We start from the raw sequence: 24,323 nt of genomic DNA on the forward strand, positions 1-24,323 counted from the left end.
TGAGATCCAGGCATGAGCAGTCAAGCGGCAGAATCATTGATCAATGGTTTCCTATGAGAAACCATTGATCAATGTAAAAGGTCAGTGTGTGCAGTGTTATAGTCCACTATGGGAGCTATAAAATTGCAAAAAAAAGTGAATAAAGATCATTTAACCCCTTCCCTAATAAAAGTTTGTATCACCCCCCTTTTCCCATAAAAAAATAAAAAAAAGTGTAAATAAAAATAAACATATGTCGTATCGACGCGTGCGGAAATGTCTGAATTATAAAAATATATCGTAGTAAACGGCACGGTCAATGGCGCATGCGCAAAAAAATTCCAAAGTCCAAAATGCCGTATTTTTGGTCACTTTATATATCGTGAAAAAAAATGAATAAAAAGTGATCAAAAAGTACGAACAATACAAAAATGGTAAAAACTTCAGATCATGGCGCAAAAAATGAGCCCTCCTACCACCCCATACACGGAAAATTAAGAAAGTTTTAGGGGTCCGAAGATGACAATTTTAAACATATACATTTTCCTGCATGTAGTTATGATTTTTTTCAGAAGTACGACAAAATCAAACCTATATAAGTAGGGTATAATTTTAATCGTAAGGACCTACAGAATAAAGAGAAGGTGTAATTTTTACCGAAAAAAATGTACGGTGTAGAAACAGAAGCTCCCAAAAGTTACAAAATGGCGTTTTTTTTTTTTTTCAATTTTGTTTCACAATGATATTTTTATTCCGTTTCGCCGTAGATTTTTGGGTAAAATGACTGATGTCATAAAGAAAAGTAGAATTGGTGGCGCAAAAAATAAGGTAAGGAGGAAAAAATGAAAATGCAAAAACAGAAAAACCCCTGGACCTTAACCACTTAACGACGTAGGACGTATATTTACGTCCTGCGCCGGCTCCCGCGATATGAAGCGGGGTCGCGCTGCGACCCCGCATCACATCGCATCGGTTCCGGCGCTCATCAACGGCCGGGACCCGCGGCTAATACCACACATCGCCGATCGCAGCAATGTGCGGTATTAACCCTCTAGAAGTGGCGGTCAAAGCTGACCGCCGATTTTAAAGTGAAAGTGAAACTATCTCGGCTAGTCAGTCGGGCTGTTCGGGACTGCCGCGGTGAAATCGCAGCGTCCCGAACAGCTTACAGGACACCGGGAGGGCCATTACCTGCCTCCTCGGTGTTCGGTCGACGAATGACTGCTCCGTGCCTGAGATCCAGGCAGGAGCAGTCAAGCGCCGATGACACTGATCACAGGCGTGTTAATACACGCCAGTGATCAGCATGAGAGATCAGTGTGTGCAGTGTTATAGGTCCCTATGGAACCTATAACACTGCAAAAAAAAAAAGTGTTAATAAAGGTCATTTAACCCCTTCCCCAATAAAAGTTTGAATCACCCCCCTTTTCCCATAAAAAAAATAAAACCGTGTAAATAAACATATGTGGTATCGCCGCGTGCGTAAATGTCCGAACTATAAAAAGATATCATTAATTAAACCGCACATTAAATGGCGTACGCGCAAAAAAATTCCAAAGTCCAAAAAAGCGTATTTTTGGTCACTTTTTATACCATTAAAAAATGAATAAAAAGTGATCAAAAAGTCAGATCAAAACATCAGATCACGACGCAAAAAATAAGTCCTCATACCGCCCTGTACGTGGAAAAATAAAAAAGTTATAGGGGTCAGAAGATTAAATTTTTAAACGTATACATTTTCCTGCATGTAGTTATACGACAAAATCAAACCTATATAAGGCTGGGTTCACACTACGATTTGAACTACGGTTCCCGTATACAGCTGGGAGGAGGGGTGGGCGGGGCTTAATCGCGGCGCCCGCACTCAGCCGTATAGGGGAACCGTATTTAATGTATGTCTATGAGCCGACCGGAGTGAACCGCAGCCTCCGGTCGGCTGCGTTTTCGGCCGTATGCAGTTTCCCGACCGCCGGCAAAAATGTGGTCGACCACGTTTTTGCCTGCGGTCGGGAAACCGCATACGGCCAAAAAAGCAGCCGACCGGAGGCTGCGGTTCACTCCGGTCGACTCATAGACATACATTAAATACGGTTCCCCTATACGGCTGAGTGCGGGCGCCGCGATTAAGCTCCGCCCCCTCCTCCCAGCCGTATACGGGAACCGTAGTTCAAATCGTGTGAACCCAGCCTAAGTAGGGTATTATTTTAACCGTATGGACCTACAGATTAATGATAAGGTGCCATTTTTACTGAAATATGCACTGAGTAGAAACGGAAGCCCCCAAAAGTTGCAAAATGGAGTTTTTTCTTCGATTTTGTCGCACAATGATTTTTTTTTCCGTTTCACCGTGAATTTTTGGGTAAAATGACTAATGTCACTGCAAAGTAGAATTGGTGACGCAAAAAATAAGCCATAATATGGATTTTTAGGTGGAAAATTGAAAGGGTTATGATTTTTAAAAGGTAAGGAGGAAAAAACGAAAGTGCAAAAACTGAAAAACCCTGAGTCCTTAAGGGGTTAAAGGGGCCTCCCAACACTAATATAACTCCTGAACCCCTTGGGGACGGAGGGTTTTTCCATTTTTGCACTTTCGTTTTTTTCCTCCTTACCTTTTAAAAATCATAACCCTTTAAATTTTGCACCTAAAAATCCATATGATGGCTTATTTTTTGACGAACCAATTCTACCTATCCCTAAAATCCCTATCTTAGGTATATTAAGACATATCATCGATATGTCGATGATGTCCTCTTAATATGGTCTGGCTCGGAGGATCAGTTCTATGCTTTCGTTTCCTACTTAAATAATAATCAAGTGAACATGCTGTTTACAAGCCAATTCGGAGGCAACTCGTTAGAGTTCCTTGATATATTATTAAAAAGTGACGAGGGCTCTATAATTTCAGAAGGCTATAGGAAACCGGTAGCGAAAAATACCCTATTGCATTATAGGAGCTCACATAAAGAAACTGTCAAAAAAGGTATTCCATATGGTCAGTTTGTTCGGTTAAAACAGAATAATAGTAATGCACTATCATATTCACAACAAGCTGACCATCTGGAAGAAAGACTGAGAGAGGGCTTACCCTGAAAGACTAATAAGAGAAAGTCGGATAAAAGCAGACAAGCTAAACAGACAAGATCTTCTTAAGGACAAAAAGAAAAGATTGGTAAAAGATGATAAAAGATTCACTCTGGTCTTCCAGAACTCACCCATGAATTCAGTTCTGGAACGTGCGATCAGACGGAACTGGTTCCTATTGGAAGCGGATAGCGATCTAAACGAGGTAGCAAAAAGAAAACCTCGGATCGCCTATAGAAAAAACATCAGCATAGGTGAAACCTTGAATAAAAATAAACATAAAAACACAATAACTACCTCTGCAAAACCTACATGGTTAGGTGACTTGCTTCCAACTGGGAATCTAAGATGTAAGAGCTGCAATTTCTGTAAGTTTAGCTTAGAAACTAAACACATCAGATTAGGTGCTGTCCACCATACTATTAATGAGCTCATTACCTGCAGATCCACTAACATTGTATATACGATTATCTGCCCGTGTGGGTTCTTCAACATTGGGCAAACAAGGCGGCAGCTCCGCATACGGATACGTGAGCATTTTTATGCAATACGTACAGGGAGGCCGGGAGCGACACGCCTAATTGCACACGTAGGAGAAGCCCACGGGAATGACCCGGAGATACTGCAATTTCTGGGTCTTGAGAAAATAAAACCAAGTAACAACGATCATATCGGCCCCAGACTCCTCCGCAAAGAAACTCTTTGGATAGGAAAGACTAGCGCGACGGGAGTTCTGGGGTTAAATGATCGGACAGATCTGGCTGCCTGCTTCTGATTCGTAAATGTGCTACTCCCCTTCACTTCACGTCACTTGGGCACGGGATGTGCACCTAGTGACGTGATTGGATGCACACTATTACTCACCTGTATATATATTACTCTCTGGGTTTGGTTAGCATGGCCGGAGGAAGCACATCTGTGCGAAACGGAGCTTGGTTGCCATCCAGTGTCCCCCCACTACCCTCCTTCCTTACTTATGTATCTGTGAGTATTTTAATAAAGAAGAACTCTGCTAGCAACTTCTGGTGAGTCGCCGATCCTTTTCTTCATTGACTTGTTATTCATCTACTACCTAGTTCTGATCAGAGCACAACCTGCAGCAATAACAAGAGTCCACTTCCACTATTTGATCGACGTTCCACAATAAGGCTTAGTGCAGTGCCGTGTCATCTTGTTTTCCGTACAATTCTACTTTGTAATGACGTCAGTCATTTTACCCAAAAATCGACGGCGAATCAGAAAAAAAAATCGTTCTGCGACAAAATTAAAGAAATAACATTTTGTAACTTTTGGGGCTTCCGTTTCTACGCAGTACATTTTTCGATAAAAATGACACCTTATCATTATTCTGTAGGTCCATACTATTAAAATGACACCCTACTTATATAGGTTTGATTTTGTCGTACTTATGGAAATTTATACGTTTCAAATTGTCATCTTCTGACCTCTATAACTTTTTTTTTATTTTTCCACGTGCGGGGCGGTATGAGGACTAATTTTTTGCACCGTGATCTGAAGTTTTTAGCGGTACCATTTTTGTATTGATCGGACTTTTTGATTGCTTTTTATTCATTTTTCCCATTATAAAAAGTGACCAAAAATAAGCTGTTTTGTACTTTGGATTTTTTTGCGCATACGCCATTGACCGTGCGGCTTAATTAATGGTATATTTTTATAATTCGGACATTTCCGCACACGCCTATATCACATGTTTTTTTTTCTTTACAGAGTTTGTTGTGTTTATTTATTTATTTTGTATGGGAAATGGGGGGGTGATTCAAACTTTTATTAGGGAAGGGGTTAAATGATCTTTATTCCCTTTTTTTCACTTTTTTTTTTTTTTGCAATGTTATAGCTCCCATAGGGGGCTATAACACTGCACACACTGATCTTTTACATTGATCAATGGTTTCTCATAGGAAACCGCTTGCCGCTTGACTGCTCATGCCTGGATCTCAGGCACTGAGCAGTTATTCGGCGATCGGACAATAGGAGGCAAGGTAAGGGACCCGCTTGCTGTCCTAGAGCTGTTCGGGATGCTGCGATTTCGACGAGGCTATTCTGAACAGCCCCCTGAGCTAACCGGCAACGTTTTACTTTCACTTTAGATGTGGCGTTCAACTTTGAACGCCCCGTCTAAAGGGTTAATAGCACGCGGCACCACGATCAGTTGCTAGGTGCCTGGCCCGACCCGCTATGACGGTGTGGCCCCACGTTATAGACAGGGAGTGGGCGGAGGGCGTACAGGTACGCCCTTCGTCCCCAACAAGTTAAGGACTCCGTTTTTGCATTTTATTTTTTTCCTCCTTACCTTGTTTTTCCCTCTTCTGACCCCTATAACTTTTTTAGTTTTCCGCGTACGGAGCGGTATGAGGGCTCATTTTTTGCGCCGTGATCTGTAGTTTTTATCGGTACCATTGTCGTTTTGATCAAACTTTTTGGAGTGCTTTTTATAAATTTTTTTAATGGTATAAAAAGTGACCAAAAATACGCAATTTTGGACTTTGGAATTTTTTTACGTGTACGCCATTGACCGTGCGGTTTAATTAATGATATATTTTTATAGTTTGGACATTTTTTTTATTTTAATGGGAAAAGGGGGGTGATTATGACTTTTATTAGGGAAGGGGTTAAATCTCATTTACTAACACTTTTTTTTTCATAGGGGGCTATAACATTGTATACACTGATCTCTTACACTGTTCACTGCCATGCAATAACATAGCATTCATCAGTGTTATCGGCACTTGACTGCTCCTGCCTGGATCTTAGGTACAGAGCAGTCATTTGGCGATCGCACATGCACGAGGCAGGTAGGGATCTTCCTGGTATCCTGCAAGTTGTTGGGGACGCTGCGAATTAACCGCGGCGGTCCCGAACAGCCCGACTGAGCTGCTGGGATGCTTTCAGTTTCACTTCAGACACTGCGGTCAACTTTGATCGCTGCGTCTGAAGGGTTAATACCGGGCATCACCGCGATCGGTGATGTCCGTTATTAGCCGCGGGTCCCGGCCGTTGATGGCCGCCCAGACCGACGCGATATGACGCGAAGAATGTAAATATACATCCTGCTTCGTTAAGGAGATAATGGGTATGGGTTTCAATGAGTATCCATTGAAATCCAACTCTACCTGATAGTCCCCTTGTTGACCCTGCCCCACAGTTGCATCCATAATCACTATTTCTGGTTCTTTAAAGCTAACAACTAGTACTTGTTGTAGTGACTGGTTCTTTTTAAAAGTTATCCACAGTAGAGACAACATGGCTGCCCTCATGTCCTCTGCTCCGGTCTGTAGATTACTGTGACATCACCTGACCATGTTCTCTTAAAAATATGTTATATTGTGGTCAGAAGAGCAGACGATTTGGGCTATTGGAAGATGGTATATGTGCTGTCGTCTCCCTAGACTGCAGTAAAAAAAATGAAAGTATTGGTGATTTCACTCTGTAAACCAGCTAAAGAAAACCTTAACTTATTTTCAATTCATATGTGAAACATCAATGGGGCCAAGCTAATGGGAAAAGGTGTCATATACGGAATAGCAGTGTTAGGCCCCTTTCACACTATAAAGTTGCTCCGTTAAAAGACCCGTTATAAACTTCCGTTAGAAAAGCCTTAAAAACGGATGTTAAACGGCTGTTACAAAATCCCATTATAGCCTATGGGATTTTTTGATTATCCGACATGACCCGTTATAGCCGTCATGAATAAAGGACGTTATTTGTGACAGAAGAAAAAAACGGCACATGGCACTCATTTTTCTTTCGTCACAAGAAACGGGTAAATTAACGGATGTTATTTTTAACAGTGAAGTCTATGGCAAACAGATAAGCCTTTATGTCATCTGTTTGCACCTGCAGTGCTGAGGGACTACTACTACTCCCATCATGGAACAGACTTGTTTCCATGATGGGAGTAGTAATTCCCCGGCTGCTGGAGTCTGCAGTCTCTGTTCCATGATGGAAGTTGTAGTACAGGGGCTGAGGGATTGATCGCACCGGGTGCGATTAGAAGTTATTAAACAGGGGAGCGGGTGGCATGCTCCACTCCCCTGCGATGTATGATGTATTTTACTTTCATTTTTAAATTCCCCGCCAGGAGCCCTGAATGGCCGGTACTGAGGAGCCATTCAGGGCTCCCAGCTGGGTTTTCAAATAGAAGTGCTGCGGTGGGGAAGATATACAGAATCGCTGGGGGGTATATTTCTGGCCCCCTCAGCGCTTCAATATATCTTGCCCCCTCCAGCGCATATATATATATATATATATATATATATATATTCCCTCCCCCCACAGCACATATTCCCCCCGGAGCGCTATCATAAGCCCCTGGCAGCGCTATGAATGAAAAGTATTCTATTAGCAGCGCACCGGGCTGGGAAGCCATCCGGCCCGATGCGCTGCTGAAAATACTTGTCTTTCATAGCGCTGCGGTGGCATATGTTCAAAGAAGCACTGTGGGGGCCAGATAATGCTATATGTCTAGCCTCCACAGCACTTCTATAATCATATGCCTCCGCAGCACTAATAGGGCTGGCCACTGGAAGGGGTACTTGCTGTACTTGGATCAGGCAAAAGCGTTTGATCAGGGTTAACCATGAGTACCTCTGGTCTGTTCTTCTGAGATATGTCAGAGGTGGACCGCTACTCAGAAGCATCCGGGTCCAAGATCAACCGGGATAAGTGTGAGAGTCTCTGGCTGGGAGGGGGAGATCCTGGTTTTGATCTCCCGGACACCCTTCCAGAGCCCCAGGAATCTGCAAAAGTCTTCGGCATCGAATTTGGCCAAGGGGATTATCCCAAACAAAACTGGGACAGCAAGCTTAAGATTGCCGCTCAGAAGGTGGATCAGTGGAAGGGTTGGCCTTTGACCCTCAGGGAAAGGGTTATCCTGATCAAAACATGTTTGCTTCCTTTGCTGATATATCTGGGCAGTGTATGCATGTTGCCAGAACCTCTCTGGACCCGGGTCTACAGTGTGTTCTTCCAAATGTTGTGGGGGAATAGACTGAACATAGTGAAGAGGTTTACTTACCATACGAGGAGACTAGGGGGTTGTTTATGGTCAACCCCGTGGTATTCTTAGTGAATGCCTTTCTTAAGACCAATATTGCAAACCTCTGGAAAGAGAGGGATCCTCTTGTTGGGGATGATTTTGGCTTTTCTTCCAGGAATGGGAGACAGGAGGGCAAGTGAAAGATCTTCGCACACCACATGGGCATCTCCCGGCTTATGCTACCCCTGTTCTGAAGGTTATTAATCTGTGAGGTCTGGGGATGTGGGAGATTAGGACTCTGTCAAGGAAGTTCCTTGACAAGAGGGTCCTGTCTTCTCATTTCCAGAGGCCTTTGGCGCTCAAGGATTGCCCAAGTCGGGATCTGGAGGTGGGTTTAGGGCTTTTGAATTCTATAAGTATCCCCTTAATGTTTTGGGATTTGACTTGGCGCTGCTTCCATGGGAAACTGTGTGTAAGGGACAGTCTGAAGTGCAGGAGCTCTGAGGACCGGGGATGTCCCCTCCAAGAGTGTGGAGGCATGCTACAAGCATGGGCGCTTCCATTGGTTGACCTGGGCTGCCCAGTCTTTCCTATGCGGAATGGGCCTATGGGGCATTCAGAAACCTTGGAGGCTGGGACCGGTGCATTTATTCCTAGTCAGCTCAGTGGTCAGGTACTACCCCGTGGCGTGCACGGTGTTAAGTGTTGACGCAGCGTAAAATCCTCCCTGTGGATGAGGTGGTTAGGAACATTCTCGGTGACCTGGTGAAGGTGCGTACGAGAGGCTGGGTGCTGGCAGAGCCTCTCGTCTGTGGAGGGGCTCTTCCTTTAAAGTGCCTTAGCCTGGTGTCTCCCCCTGGTGGTGGGCTGATGCTGGCACATTAGTCTTTTTGTTTTTTGTTGTAGGTATACGGTTAAATAGGGCTTGCAGGCACTGAACTTGAGCTTTAGGGGTTTGTGGGGCTGAAAAGCCTCTTTGTTGTTTGGGTTATAGTGTTATATGTATTTTGTTATTGTATTTATTGTTGTAGTCTGTGTATATTTATGTACTGTACATATTGTTAGTCTGTGTATATTTTATGTACTGTATATATTGTATGTATTGTGTGATGCCACCTTGGGTTTGGGTTTAGTTTAGGTTGGGTGGTGGGTTAAAAGGGGGGAGGGGGTTTCTATGGGACTTTTATATACAGTCATGGCTGTAAATATTGGCACTTAAATATTTCAAGAAAATGAAGTATTTCTCACAGACCGGGGAATCACAGGGCAGGTGCGGGGGGACAGTTCATTTCCCCTGCTCTACCCGCCCCTGGAAGTCAAGGCAGAGCAGGGGAAGATGGCGGCAACTGCTGCGGGGGCCGGCGCGGTGGGGGGGACTGGTGGCATTTACCTGATCACCAGCGCAGGCAAGTGGATGCAGCGACGGTATCATATGCAGCAGTGAAGATCGCCTTTGGCTGTCAGGGCATGCTGGAAGTTGTAGTTTTGCAACATCTGCAGGGCCACAGTTTGGAGACCACTGTGCAGTGGTCTCCAAAATGTGCCCTTCTAGTTGTTGCAAAACTACAACTCTCAGCATGCCCAGACAGTCCAGGCATGCTGGGAGTAGTAGTTCTGTAACATCTGGCCCTTCAGATGTTGCAGAACTAAAACTCCCAGCATGCCTCGACAGTCTCGGCATGCTGGGAGCTGTAGTTTTGCAACATCTGGAGGGCTACAGTTTAGAGACTGCTATACAGTGGTGTCCAAGCTGTAGTCCTCCAGATGTTGTAAAACTACAATTCAAAGCATGTCGAGACTGCCCAGGCATGCTGGGAGTTGTAGTTCCTTCAGATGTTGCCGAACTACAACTCCCAGCATGCCTGGGCAGTCTGAGCATGCTTGGAGTTGAAGTTTTGCAAGATCTGGAGGGCTACAGTTTGGACACCACTATAAAGGGGTCTCCAAACGTTCTCTAGTTGTTGCATAACTACAACTCCCAACATGCCCTTCGACTGGAGGCACACTTGTTGGGAAACATTGTCTGTTACCTAACTTAGTGTTTCGCAACCAGTGCACCTCCAGCTGTTGCAAACTACAACTCCCAGCATGTACTGACAGACCATACATGCTGGGAGATGTAGTTTTGCAACAGCTGGAGGCACACTGGTTGCAAAACACAGAGTTTGTACTTAACTCAGTGTTCCTCCAGCTGTTGCATAACTACAACCCCCAGCATGCACAGACAGCCAAAGGGCATGCTGGTAGTTGTAGTTTTGTGACACACATCCTCCCCCACACACACACACACATTCACACAGGCGGGGGTTTACAGCAAGTTTCTTGCTGCAAGTTTGAGGTGCAGAAAATTTTCCGCTGCAGCTCAAACTCCCAGCGGGAAACTCACTGTAAACCCCGCCTGTGTGAATGTACCCTAAAAACAATACACTACACTAACACACAATAAAAAGTAAAACACTACATGCACCTTTACCCAGTTAACAACCCCCCCCCCCCCCAATAAAAAATGTCAGGTGCGGCACTGTTTCCAAAACTGAGCCTCCAGCTGTTGCAAAACAACAACTTCCAGTATTGCCGGAAAGCCATTGACTGTCCAGGCATGCTGGGAATTTTGCAACAGCTGGAGGCACCCTTTTTGGGAAACACTGCCGTAGGGTAACTTTGGTATTGGAGGCAAGTCTAATTCTTGCATCCGGGTCCGTCCCTATGCAAATCCCTAATTTAGGCCTCAATTGCGCATGGCGCTCTCCCACTTCGGAGCCCTGTAGTATTTCAAGGCAACAGTTAAGGGCCACATATGGGGTATTTCTGTACTCGGGAGAAATTTCCTTACAAATTTTGGGGGTCTTTTTCTCCTTTCACCTCTTATGAAAAGGTTAAGTTGGGGTCTACTCCAGCATGTTATTGTAAAAAAAAAAAATTTTTTTACACTAACATGCTGGTGTTGCCCCATACTTTTCATAACATGCTGGTGTTTCCCCATACTTTTCATTTTCACAAGAGGTAAAAGGGAAAAAAAAGACCCCCAAAATTTGTAACACAATTTTTCCTGATTACGGAAATACCCCGTATGTGGATGTAAAATGTACTGGGGGCACACAACAAGGCTCAGGAGTGAGAGCACCATGTACATCTGAGATGATTTGCACAGGGGTGGCTTATTGTTACAGCGGTTCTGATAAATGCAAACAAAACACCCACATGTGACCCCAGAACGTAACAAGGGGTATAGTGAGCCTTAGCACCCCACAGGTGTTTGAAGAATTGTCATTAAAGTTGGATGTGAAAATGAAAATGTTTAATTTTTTCCACTAAAGTGCTGGTGTTTTCCCCAATTTTTCATTTTCACAAGGGGTAATAGGAAAAAAGCCCCCCAAAATTTGTAACACCATTTCTTCTGAGTAAGGAAATACCCCATATGTGGATGTTAAGTGCTCTGCGGGCGCAGTACAGGGCTCAGAAGAGAAGGAGCGCCATTGGGCTTTTGGAGAGAAAATGTGTCTGGAATTGAAGGCCATGTGCGTTTACAAAGCCCCCATGGTGCCAGAACGGTGGACCCCCCCCCACATGTGACCCCATTTTAGAAACTACACCCCTCAAGGAATGTAATAAGGGGTGCAGTGAGCATTTACACCCCACTGATGTCTGACAGATTTTTGGAACAGTGGTCCGTGAAAATGAAAAATTAAATTTTTCATTTGCACAGCCCACTGTTCCAAAGATCTGTCAAATGCCAGTAGGGTGTAAATGCTCACGCACCCCTTATTACATTCCGTGAGGAGTGTAGTTTCCGAAATAGCGTCATGTGGGGGGGGGGGGTCCACTGTTCTGGCAGCATGGGGGCTTTGTAAACGCACATGGCCCTCGACTTCCATTCCAAACAAACTCTCCAAAAGCCCAATGGCGCTCCTTCTCTTCTGAGCATTGTAGTGCGCCAGAAGAGCACAAATGGATTACCCCTTGTGAAAATGAAAAAATTAAAATTTACACATCCAACTTTAACGAAAAGTTGGCAAACACCAGTGGGGTGTTAAGGCTCACTGTACCTCTTGTTACGTTCCTTGAGGGGTGTAGTTCCCAAAATAGTATGCCATGTGTTTTTTTTTCTTTTCTGGCACCATAGGGGCTTCCTAAATGTCACATGCCCCCAAAAACCATTTCAGAAAAACTCCCTCTCCAAAATCCCATAGTCGCTCCTTCCCTTCTGAGCCCTCTAGTGCACCCACAGAGCACTTGACATACACACATGAGATATTTCCTCACTCGAGAGAAATTGGGTTACAAATTTTAGAGAGATTTCTCTCCTTTTACCCCTTGTAAAAATTCAAAAACTGGGTCTACAAGAACATGCCAATGTAAAAAATGAAGATTTAGAATTTTCTCCTTCACTTTGCTGCTATTCCTGTGAAACACCTAAGGGGTTAACACAGTTTTTGAATGTCATTTTGAATACTTTGAGGGGTGCAGTTTTTATAATGGGGTCATTTATGGGGTATTTCTAAAAAGAAGGCCATTCAAATCCACTTCAAAACTGGTCCCTGAAAAATTAAGATTTTGAAAATGTTGTGGAAAATTGCTGCTGAACTTTGAAGCCCTCTGATGTTTTCCAAAAGTAAAAACATGTCAACTTTATGATGCCAACATAAAGTAGACATATTATATGTGAATCAATATATAATTTATTTGGGATGTCTATTTTTCTTACTAGCAGAGAGTTTCAAAGGTAAAAAAATTCCAAATTTTTAATGAAATTTTGGAATTTTTCACCAAGAAATGATGCAAGTATCAACAAAAATGTACCACTAACATAAAGTACAATATGTCACGAAAAAAACAATCTCTGAATCAGAATGAAAAGTAAAAGCATCCCAGAGTAATGCTTAAATTGACAGTGGTCAGATGTGCAAAAAATGCACGTGTCTTTAAGGTGAAAATGGGCTGGGTCCTTAATGGGTTAAACTCACCTGGCGGAAGTTAAAGGTGTTTGCAATATAAAAATCACACCTGAAAGCAGATAAAAAGGAGAGAAGTTAACTTAGTCTTTGCATTGTGTGTCTGTGTGTACCACACTAAGCATGGACAACAGAAAGAGGAGAAGAGAACTGTCTGAGGACTTGAGAACCAAAATTGTGGAAAAATATCAACAATCTCAAGGTTACAGGTCCATCTCAAGTGATCTAGATTTTCCTTTGTCCACAGTGCACAACATTATCAAGAAGTTTGCAACCCATGGCACTGTAGCTAATCTCCCTGGGCATGGACAGAAAAGAAAATTGGTGAAAAGTATCAACGCAGGATAGTCGGGATGGTGGATAAGCAGCCCCAAACTAGTTACAAAGATATTCAAGCTGTCCTGTAGGCTCAGGGAGCATCAGTGTCAGCGCGAACTATCCGTCGACATTTAAAGGAAATGAAACACTATGGCAGGAGAACCAGGAGGACCCCACTGCTGACACACAGACATAAAAAAGCAAGACTACATTTTGCCAAAATGAACTTAAGTAAACCAAAATCCTTCTGGGACTCATCTGTCCTCGATAAAGCTTTTTGATAAAGCACATCATTCAACTTTTTACCGAAAATGGAATGAGGCCTATAAAGAAAAGAACACAGTACCTACAGTGAAATATGGTGGAGGTTCAATGATGTTTTGGGGTTGTTTTGCTGCCTCTGGCACTGAGTGCCTTGAATGTGTGCGGATTACCAACAGATTTTGGGTCGCACTGCACAGCCCAGTGTCAGAAAGCTGGGTTTGCGGACGAGATCTTGGGTCTACCAGCAGGACAATGACCCCAAACATACGTCAAAAAGCACCCAGAAATGAATGGCAACAAAGCGCCGGAGAGTTCTGAAGTGGCAGCAATGAGTCCAGATCTAAATCCCATTGAACACCTGTGGAGAGATCTTAAAATTGCTGTTGGGAAAAGGCGCCCTTCCAATAAGAGAGACCTGGAGCAGTTTGCAAAGGAAGAGTGGTCCAACATTCCGACTGAGAGGTGTAAGAAGCTTATTGATGGTTATAGGAAGCGACTGATTTCAGTTATTTTTTCCAAAGGGTGTGCAACCAAATATTAAGTTAAGGGTGCCAATAATTTTGTCCAGCCCATTTTTGGAGTTTGGTGACATTATGTCCAATTTGCTTTTTTTCCTCCTTTTTTAGTTTAGTTCCAATACACACAAAGGGAATAAACGTGTATAGCAAAACGTGTTACTGCAATCCTTTTCTGTGAGAAATACTTCATTTTCTTGAAAAATCTCAGGGGTGCCAACATTTACGGCCATGACTGTATTTATACAGAAAGTCCTGGACTGGTTCATGGACGTCTGGTAACATGTACTGGGGGCATGGGATGCAGGGCCAGCTCAGGGCCAAAAAAAAAAAAAAAAAGTGGTGTTATTTAGTTTGTCTTTGTTTGTATTATTATTATGTTTTATTGTTATAGTTTTTCATTCTGGAATTGGATTTTGCATAATTATTTGGTTTTTGGTATTGCAACTGGGCCAGGGAATTCACATTTAATGTGTATATAGTTCATTAGTATGGTATGGGTGTAATAGGAAAATGTCTTGTAAATATTGTATATATTTGTTTGTGTGGAGGAATGAGTATGGGGTGGACTGGTGTTGTATTTTATGCTATGGTGTTGGTTTTATTATTCATTATATTGATATGTTCTGTCAGATATGGTATGTTTATAATTATTTATTGTTATGTTCAAAAATATTATAAAAGAATTACAGGATTTAACTCAGGATCAGTACAGAATAAGTAATATAATGTGTGTACACGGTGACTGCACCTGCAGAATAGTGAGTACAGCTCTGGAGGAGAATACATAATATAACTCAGGATCAGTACAGGATAAGTAATGTAATGTATGTACACAGTGACCTCACCAGCAGAATAGTGAGTACAGCTCTGGAGTATAATACAGGATATAACTCAGGACCAGTACAGGATAAGTAATGTAATGTATGTACACAGTGACCTCACCGGCATAATAGTGAGTACAGCTCTGGAGTATAATACAGGATATAACTCAGGATCAGTACAGGATAAGTAATGTAATGTATGTACACAGTGACTCCACCAGCAGAATAGTGAGTACAGCTCTGGAGTATAATACAGGATATAACTCAGGATCAGTACAGGATAAGTAATGTAATGTATGTACACAGTGACTCCACCAGCAGAATAGTGAGTGCAGTTCTGGAGTATAATACAGGAGATGGTTAAGGATCAGTACAGGATAAGTAATGTAATGTATGTACAAAGTGATTCCACCAGCAGAATAGTGAGTGGTGGAGTATTGCAGTAAGATCCATAAAGAATAAGTAATGTTTGTACACAGTGATTCCACCAGCAGAATAGTGAGTACAGCTCTGGAGTATAATACAGGATGTAACTCGGATCAGTACAGGATAAGTAATGTAATTAATGTACACAGTGACCCCACCAGCTGAATAGTAAGTGCAGCTCAGGAGTATACTACCGAAGTAACTTAGGCTCAGTGTCCCTTCCCCTAACATGCAGGGGTTGTCTAGTTACCCCACATCATTTTTCAATTATAGACTTCTTTATTTCTTATGACAAATGCATTGTTACTCCACATATTAGCTGCCGCCTCCTGACATTCACTAAGAATAATTCACTTTTTTTATTGTATATACTGGCGTCACCTCCCTGACCCCTCATCAGTTTCATTGTAGCTGTTAGGATGCTTAGCATTGCAGACTATCTCCAGCAGCCATGTTTTATGGCTCCCACTGAGGGCACTTGTGTAAAGAATTTCAATAAATATGAGTGTTTCTCCCCTCCGCCTGCGGCCACGGCCCTGGATCCACCATTTATGAGCAGTGTTTATGGCTCTCTACAGGCCTATGTGCGGGTCATTACACCAAAAGACTTCTTCCAGGGATTGACAAGATTTTAGGAGGTTAACAACTTGTATGTGGAGCAGCACTTTTTTTTTATCTTTCCAGCCCAAAAAACATTTTCATAAACTTTATATCAGTTTGGGTTCTGCAGGGTTTAGGGTGCAACGCAGGCTTGATAAAAACACTCTTATTTTACATTTTACTAATTTTATTAGCAATTCCAATGGAAAGATGTTTCTGCTTTTTGTATACTATTATACTTTGTGCTTTTAATTATTTGTGGTTTTCAATAACTCTGCTTGCTGTCAGTCAATGGGAACCATCACTTAGTACTTCCACTTAGGATAAGAGTCTGTCTTTCACAAATCTGCATATTCAAGTCCAATATTTATACATTGATATGAACATCACGTGAGCAGATTTTCATTCTCTGATGGTTAATAATGTAGCACTGACAGCAAGCAGGGATCTTTAAATGAAAAAGAAATCCTGTGCATATCTTATATTTAACAGCTGAGCTTCTGTTACAGTCTAGACCAGTGTTTCCAACCACTGTGCATCCAGCTGCTACAAAACTACAACTCCCAGCACTCTGCCTCCAGCTGCTGCAAAACTACAACTCCCAGCATGCTGGGAGTTGTAGTTTACAGTCTAGACCAGTGTTTCCCAACCACTGTGCATCCAACTTCTGCAAAACAGCAACTCCCTGCATTCTGGAAGTTCCAACAGTTCTTTGTAAACACTGGTCTACTCTAGACTGTAACAGAAGCTCAGCTGTTAAATACAAGATCGGTACGTTTTACCTGCACTAAAAAGTTCCTTAGTGAAATGCCACAGATTCTAATGTGGATTATTTAAGTAAAAAAATTATTGAATATGTATTGAAGTTAAATAAAAACAAATCAAAACACATGTATTTAGTGAATTTTAACTTCCCCAAGTCAATGTGGAAAATCCACATCTTTTTCAACACCAAAAATTTACCTGCCACAAATTTGAAACCTGCAACACAGGTCAATTTCCTCATGGATTTTGGTCCTATATTTCCTACAGCACGAGTATGACATTTCCGCGCGGAATTCCACATTAGAATTCTGCACTGACATTACGCAGCACCAGAGTCCCATTAATTTCAATAGGTTTCTGCTGCACTGTTCCTTTGGTGGAATTTCCACAGAAGATGTTTCTGAGTCAGCAGAAAGAATAGACGTCTAATTTTTTTGTGTGTACTTTGCACGGAAATGCATTGAAGTCTATGAGACGGCGCATTTCCGAGCGGTCCTAGCTCCGGCATGTTCTGTCCGTGCTCCGCTGTGGGGGAAATGTCCACACAGAAATTTTCCGTGTGGACATTCCACCGTCTGAACCTAGCTTACTGTTTTTAGGGGGGGAAAAAAGTCTGCTGTGGCATTTTTTGCTGTATAGAGTTATGAAATGGACTAGACAGTGCTTTTTGCGCCTTTTTTTGGGGGGGGGTCTACTAGGGGTGACATATTTTCTATATGCTTTTCTATAGAAAAAGAATATGCTACCTAATCAAAAGTAAGATGCAATAAAATGCACAAAGTCAAGATTTTGCTACCAGAAACAAAATCTGCAGAAAAAATGCAGCAAAATATGCACATGTGAATGTATCCTAAAGGCTCGTTCACATGGGCAGATTTTATTGCACGATCGCAGCGTGGGCTCTCTGCGGCAGATTTTCGGCAGCATAATTTCCGACGTTCAAAATCCACTGCATACCCTATTAAAGTCCAAAAATCTGCTGCAGAGAGCACCCACCCCGTTCAAACTCACAGTGAGAAACACGCTGCAATCGCTCTATAAAGTCTGCTTGTGTGAATTAGCCTTAATTCAGGTTTCTTGTTGTGGAAGAGAACCGCCCATCATCTAATCTTTTGTGTCTCACTAGGGACTCCGACCTGTTCCTGCTTGACTCCAGGACCATCTGGGCAGCTGAAGAAGGTTGGTTGGTCTTCGATATCACGGCCACCAGTAATCATTGGGTCCTCATCCCACAGCAAAATCTTGGCCTGCAGTTGTCTGTCGAGAGCAATAATGGTGAGTAATTGAGGATGGATTTCTGATAGCTGCAACATGTGGGTCACATCTACTTTTATGAGTTGCCATGCAGCATTGCGAAATGGCAATTTATTCTGTTTGTCTTTTTCGCTACAACAAAAACATGGCCAAAGTTGTCATGTAGCCCTAACCTATATGTGTAAACCTAATAGTCCCCGAGGGTGGAATATTTGAACCTAGGAAGAGACTGACTATATGAAGGGAAAATATAACCGGTTGCTCTCTGTAATCAGTCATTTCAGGTAACTATGAAGCTTACTGCAGTTCAGCTTAATGCAATCTATTATTCCCTGTTTTTAGCCAGTTTAGGCTGAAGAGAGGCTTAGGCTGGGTTCACACTACGTTTTGTAACTACGGTTCCCGTATACGGCTGAGAGGAGGGGGGTGGGGCTTAATCGCGGCGCCCGCACTCAGCCTTATAGGGGAACCTTATTTAATGCATGTCTATGAGCCGACCGGAGTGAACCGCAGCCTCCGGTCGGCTGCTTCTTCGGCCGTATGCGGTCGACCACGTTTTTGACTGCAGTCGGGAAACCGCATGCGGCTGAAAAAGCAGCTGACCGGAGGCTGCGGTTCACTCCGGTCGGCTCAGTCGGCTGAGTGTGGGCGCCGCGATTAAGCCCCGCCCCCCCTCCTTCCAGCCGTATACGGGAACCGTAGTTACAAAACGTAGTGTGAACCTAGCCTTACTCAGTGTTTTCCAAACAGTATGCCACCAGCTGTTGCAGAACTACAACCCCCAGTTGTAGTTGTAGTTTTGCAACAGCTGCAGGCACACTGTTTGGAAAACACTGGACTAACCATAATGTTATTCAGTGGGATGAATGACACATAGAAACCTCCCTGTCGCCAGTGCAGAGAACCATCCTTATATCGATATCAGCTGCTTCTTTTATAAGCAGACCACTTTAGGATAACTGGCTCTTTAAAAGCGCATCAGATACATGGTAGATACACATTTGCATTATATATTTTTTTTCTTACGATTGTGTTACACCTTTAAGACGTCAGGTTCTGATATTCCAGTTGACCGGAGCCCTGTGATCACCATGTGTTCTACGGAAACTGCAGCAGATATTATCAGTAAATTACATCCGGATGAAGGTTTACTTTTGTGTTTATCCATAAAAAAAAATGTCAGGAAAAAAAAAGTACAAAAAAAAACCACTGGAATAATGAGGCCGGCATGTTCGCTGCGTTTCCTAACCTCCTGGTGTCCCGGGTAGACGCTGTACTGCACGATCCCTGCTCTCTGGGCTGCAGATGTCACAGGATGTGGGCGCTGCTCCTATTACTACCAGCCTGATCATCTTTATTGTTAAAGGGATAGTAGAACTTTCTGTCAATGTCATACAGTTTTCAAGATCTCTTTAGTAACTTTCAATGGAAACTGCCCTTACTTATATTGAGAGCACTGATCCCCAACCTGTGGCTCTCCAGCTGTTGCAAAGCTACAATTCCCAGCAGAGCCAGCGGAGGTTGGACTTCATGGTCATGTGATGTTGTCGCACAGTTACTGACTGCACTGATACATTGTGACTCCACTGTGTGAGCAGGATAAAACCTCAGGGTTGGTTTTAAGTGTTAAAAATAGAATTGTTTTTAATTCGCAGAAAGTCACAGAATACATTTTATGAAGCTAAACAGACCCTTTAAGTCCTTGCAGCCATCTTTATTTTGCATTTATTGTATTGCAGTCTTGGTCTCTGGGGTGATCTGCTGGCAGAGGCTGTACCCCGCTCCTGAGCCGCAGAACCCCCTCCACGTGTGCCTATCTCACACAATCTAGTAACACATTTTACAGTCTGTATTTGTTTTCTGCACTGAATAAATTACCTGAGGGTGAAATTTAAGATTCTCCTGAGGACACACTGTATATTTCTATGGTTCTACGGGTTTCATGCTTTTTTTTTCGTGGTGTTAAAGGATGGTGAACTCTGTTCAACCCTGCAAGAAGGACTCCTGGAGGGGGTTATTATTTATTACCTAAATTAACTGTACACGGCTGAGCAAGGTGACTGATCCCTTCAATGTGCTGAGATAGACAAGTACAGGGGCTAGAGGATTTGTAATATCAACATACTGAAGCAAGTTATAAAAGGAATATAGTAGAAAGATATAACCTCCTACATATCTATATATCCATTTATCTTGTATCTCAAATCTATCTATCTTTCTATTTCATATCAACTATCTATCTACCTATCATATCGTAAATTGTCTTTTTTTCGCTTTACCAATAATAGTGTTTTTTGTAGGTCAAAGCATTAACCCTAAGCTGGCTGGTTTGATTGGGACTAATGGACCCCACAATAAGCAGCCCTTCATGGTGGCCTTTTTTAAAGCTACAGAGATTCACCTGCGCAGTATCCGATCAACAGGTGGGAAGCAGCGCAACCAAAACAGATCCAAAGCACCAAAGAACCAAGAGGCGCTGAGGGTGGCGAACGTAGCAGGTAAATGCAGAACTGTAGATACAGGCAATACTCCTTCTGTCTGCTCCATCCAGGGTTCATCTCCAGTAGAATTCACTTTTAACTATTGGAGAATCTAAGGATCTTTTATCCTGGATGGAAGACGAGTTGTTTATGTGATTTAAATGATGGAGAGCATTGATTAGATTTTTTTTGTCCTTTCTTTCCATTCCTACAGAGAACACCAGCACAGATCAGAAGCAGGCCTGTAAGAAGCATGAGTTGTATGTCAGTTTTCGAGACCTGGGATGGCAGGTAGAATAATTTTTTATTTTACTTTTTTTTTTTTTTTTTTAAGCGAAGACCAGTCGAGGGCTTGAGGGGGGGGGGGGGGGGGGGGCTGGTAGACACAGTCTTTTTTACTGCATGTGACGGTGTTATAAAACTACAAGGCCCTAAAACTGCAGAATGTGTGCATTCTGGGATTTGGAGTCAGTAAATGGCCATGGCTTCCAGACCAGTAATTAAATGTTACTCTTTTGCACTCAAAGAATATTCTGTTAGCATATGGCTGTTTCCGTCAGTGTTGTCGTACCACTCATACTCCAAGCTGAAATCTTGCAGTCATGGATAATGGGGGCAGGACTCATACATTCTGGTAATCAGACCCCCTAAGGTATTATGTTGCAAAGTAGTACATTACTTAGCAACCAGTATGCCAAATGGCAGACCACATAAATTTATGGCCCGTATGGAGCAAATATGAGCTTATGCACTACTAAGGGCCCTTGCCAGCTCATATGACTAGGTTAGGGCCACATAGTGATATCGTTCATGAGTGCAAGAGGGTCAAAGATGTACAGTTGTGCAGAATTTATAATTGGTCTCTACTGGATTGAAATTGGATATCTTCACACAAAAAAAAAATTACGTACATTTTGACAGCTTCCATGCCAGAACCCATGTCAAAACTACACGGAATTCATGTCTTTGTTCTCAATGAATATTTTCACTGTAGTTCACACAGAAAAATATGATGCAGATTTTTTTTTTTTTACATTGAATGAGGCTAAACCGCATCCAAAAAACCACAACCAAATCCAAGACCTTAAGGGCCTATTCACACATACAGTATTCTGTACAGATTTGATGCGCAGGATTTCAAGCTGTGTTCAGTTTTTCAGTTTACATTGAAATCTGCAGCAGAAAATCCTGTGCATCAAATCTGCACAGAATACTGTACGTGTGGATAGACCATAGGGGTATTTCTAGACCTTTTTCATATGTTTCTGGAGGCTGCTTAAAATAGCTTCCCAGATGATTTTTTAAAGCAGGACCAGCCGACTTGGCCAATCACTGGCGAGACAGGACACTGCTGCAGGCAGTGATTGGCTGAGCAAGCATATCCTGCTTTGACATCATCTCATCTCAGAAGTAGCTACAAGCAGGAAGAAGCAGAGCAGGTAAGTATTGTTAAGTCTAATTTATTATAGCCACTACCCCAACAGCATTTGAATATTTTTAATTATGAATACCCCTTTAAAATAAAAGTATGTGAGCTTTACAAAGTAAATACATGTTACTCTCTGCTTTACACAGGACTGGATCATCGCTCCTGAGGGTTACGCCGCATATTACTGTGAAGGGGAATGCGCTTTTCCTTTAAATTCCTACATGAATGCGACAAACCACGCTATCGTACAGACACTGGTATGTTTTGTATAGTGGCATAGTTCTATATCCAAATTATGTCATTGTAAAGTTAAAAGGAATGTCCAGGCTTAGAAAATATAGTTAATTTCTTGCAGAAACAAGCCCATGCCCATCTATATGTTGTGTCTGGTATTGCACTCTGCCCCATTGAAGTTAATGGGCATGGAATTGTATTACAATCCACATGAGAAAAGGTGTGGTGATGTTTTTTCAATAAAGCAATCATGTTTTCCTAATCCTGAACAATCTTTTATATCCAGGCTTCTCCTCCTTATGGAGTCTCCTCCTCTTTGTCTGGGAAGCGGTTTTCTGATTAATAGAAAAAGAGTTTGTTTTTACTTTTTTAAAACAGCACCACACCTGACCTCAGGTGTGGTGTGATATTGCAGCTCATTCATTGAAGTGAATGAAGCCTAATGTTATTACCATTGGCTCTGTTTGTAAGTCTTTCGGACTCCTGAGCTAGTGCTTATGTACAGCAGTCAGTTTAAAGAAGCAAATCTGCAGTATAAAGTATGATGGGTGGACAGCCTGGGCTTAATATACAATGCAATTCATTTCAGCCTACTCTGTCATACCTGTGACTCCTAGATGACATAAGAGGAGCTTACACTGTGTATCTGGATAGAATGAAAACATTTTTTATTAGACAAGTGGAAATTTAGGTGAAGAGTATGCCTTTTTATATGGACACTACCTTTTCATCGTGGGGAAGGTCTTTTATAACCAAAACTTGCTCTTCTATCTCCACTCAGGTTCATTTTATCAGCCCGGACACAGTTCCCAAGCCGTGCTGCGCCCCCACCCAGCTCACCGCCATTTCTGTCCTCTATTTTGATGACAGCTCCAATGTGATACTTAAAAAGTACAGGAACATGGTGGTCAGGACCTGTGGGTGTCATTAATACAGGGGGTCCTCCAGTCACATCTACAGGATTTGCAGCTGTATGAGATCCAACCAGCCAAGAACATGTACCGCACTCGCCCAGTACAGAATGTCCAGTACTGCCACCCATGTGCATACTAATCATGTGACAGTTGTGTCTACCCACACCATGAATCTTCGTGGACCCGGAATCTGTTACATTCAGTGGAACCAGGTTTTACCTGTAACACAGGATGGAGGACGAGCTTTTAGTGCAGCGCTATTAATGCACCGCCAATGCTACATTCTGCGTTCTGTACAATTTCCAATATGGTTTAGAACCCAGGATATAAAACATTCTGCAGTAAAACATCAGCTTTTAGATTGGATTGGATTTTATATGTGGATCTCTAGGATTTTCCTATCTCATTGGCACCTACTGGCACAAAAAGGAGTTGGACAATGACTGAGACATTTGACTTTGGTCTGTTTTGTGTCAGATTTGAGGCTCCAGTACGGAATCGTAAGATGAGATAATAATAAAATAAAACTATTTTAGTGTGGTCCTCCGTGAAATCCACAAAATTATCTCCTTGCACACAATGGAAATAAATCTCCTTAACATCCTGAGGTAAAAAAAACTGGTCACGTTGTACGAATGTTCCTACCATCAAAGAAGAAAAGGGTCATTACAATATCTCAGAAGTGTAGAAAGCAAACACAGGTTCTCAGCTCTCTCCCTCAAAGCCCAAAGCGCTCAAACTGGCGAGGTCTACGCCTAGGACAAGTAGCAACAGAAGAAAGGAATGTCCAGCACAAGTAGATACGAAACGGAGCAATTTATTGCAGAATGTTACCACAGTACAAGGACATAGCAGACAATGGTGATGCGTATCGGCCCTACAACTGGGCCTTAGTCATACAACTTATATCTGGATGTACAAGCCTTATATAGAGGACAGCAAATACCTAGACCTCCCCATAAGGGAGGTGCATCCCGGTGTGCCTCCTCCTCCCCATTTGCACAGGTGAATCTAGGCTGTAGAAAGAGCAGTCTGTTATCCATGTGAAAAAAAGGGGCAACATAGATGATATAAGAAATCATAAAATTATGCATTGCCATGTAGAAAAAAACATATAATAAAAATATATCCATATGTTTATTAATCCAAACTAATCACAACACAAAAAACATATAATAATAAACAAATAATAATATATAATAATAAACACATATATATTGTGATTGTTCAAAAGCCATGGCACACATAACATAAACTAGGAATGAGTACGGCACATAGGGACTATCAATAAA

At 42.5% G+C, this 24,323-nt stretch overlaps 1 protein-coding gene across 4 annotated transcripts in view; it reads left to right on the forward strand.

The window, feature by feature from the left end:
* BMP7 (bone morphogenetic protein 7) overlaps positions 1-23,649 on the forward strand; it is a 143,576-nt gene extending 119,927 nt beyond the window's left edge. For all 4 annotated transcript variants that reach the window (XM_056548958.1, XM_056548956.1, XM_056548957.1 and 1 more), the window contains 5 exons: positions 17,847-17,995; positions 20,275-20,472; positions 20,669-20,745; positions 22,030-22,140; positions 22,899-23,649. In XM_056548958.1, the coding sequence (XP_056404933.1) occupies positions 17,847-17,995; positions 20,275-20,472; positions 20,669-20,745; positions 22,030-22,140; positions 22,899-23,048 (685 nt within the window). In that variant the 3' untranslated portion in view covers positions 23,049-23,649. The remainder of the gene's footprint in view (positions 1-17,846; positions 17,996-20,274; positions 20,473-20,668; positions 20,746-22,029; positions 22,141-22,898) is intronic.
* Positions 23,650-24,323: the final 674 nt, after the last annotated feature.

Source organism: Hyla sarda, chromosome 12 (assembly GCF_029499605.1).
Source record: "Hyla sarda isolate aHylSar1 chromosome 12, aHylSar1.hap1, whole genome shotgun sequence".
Taxonomy (NCBI): domain Eukaryota; kingdom Metazoa; phylum Chordata; class Amphibia; order Anura; family Hylidae; genus Hyla; species Hyla sarda.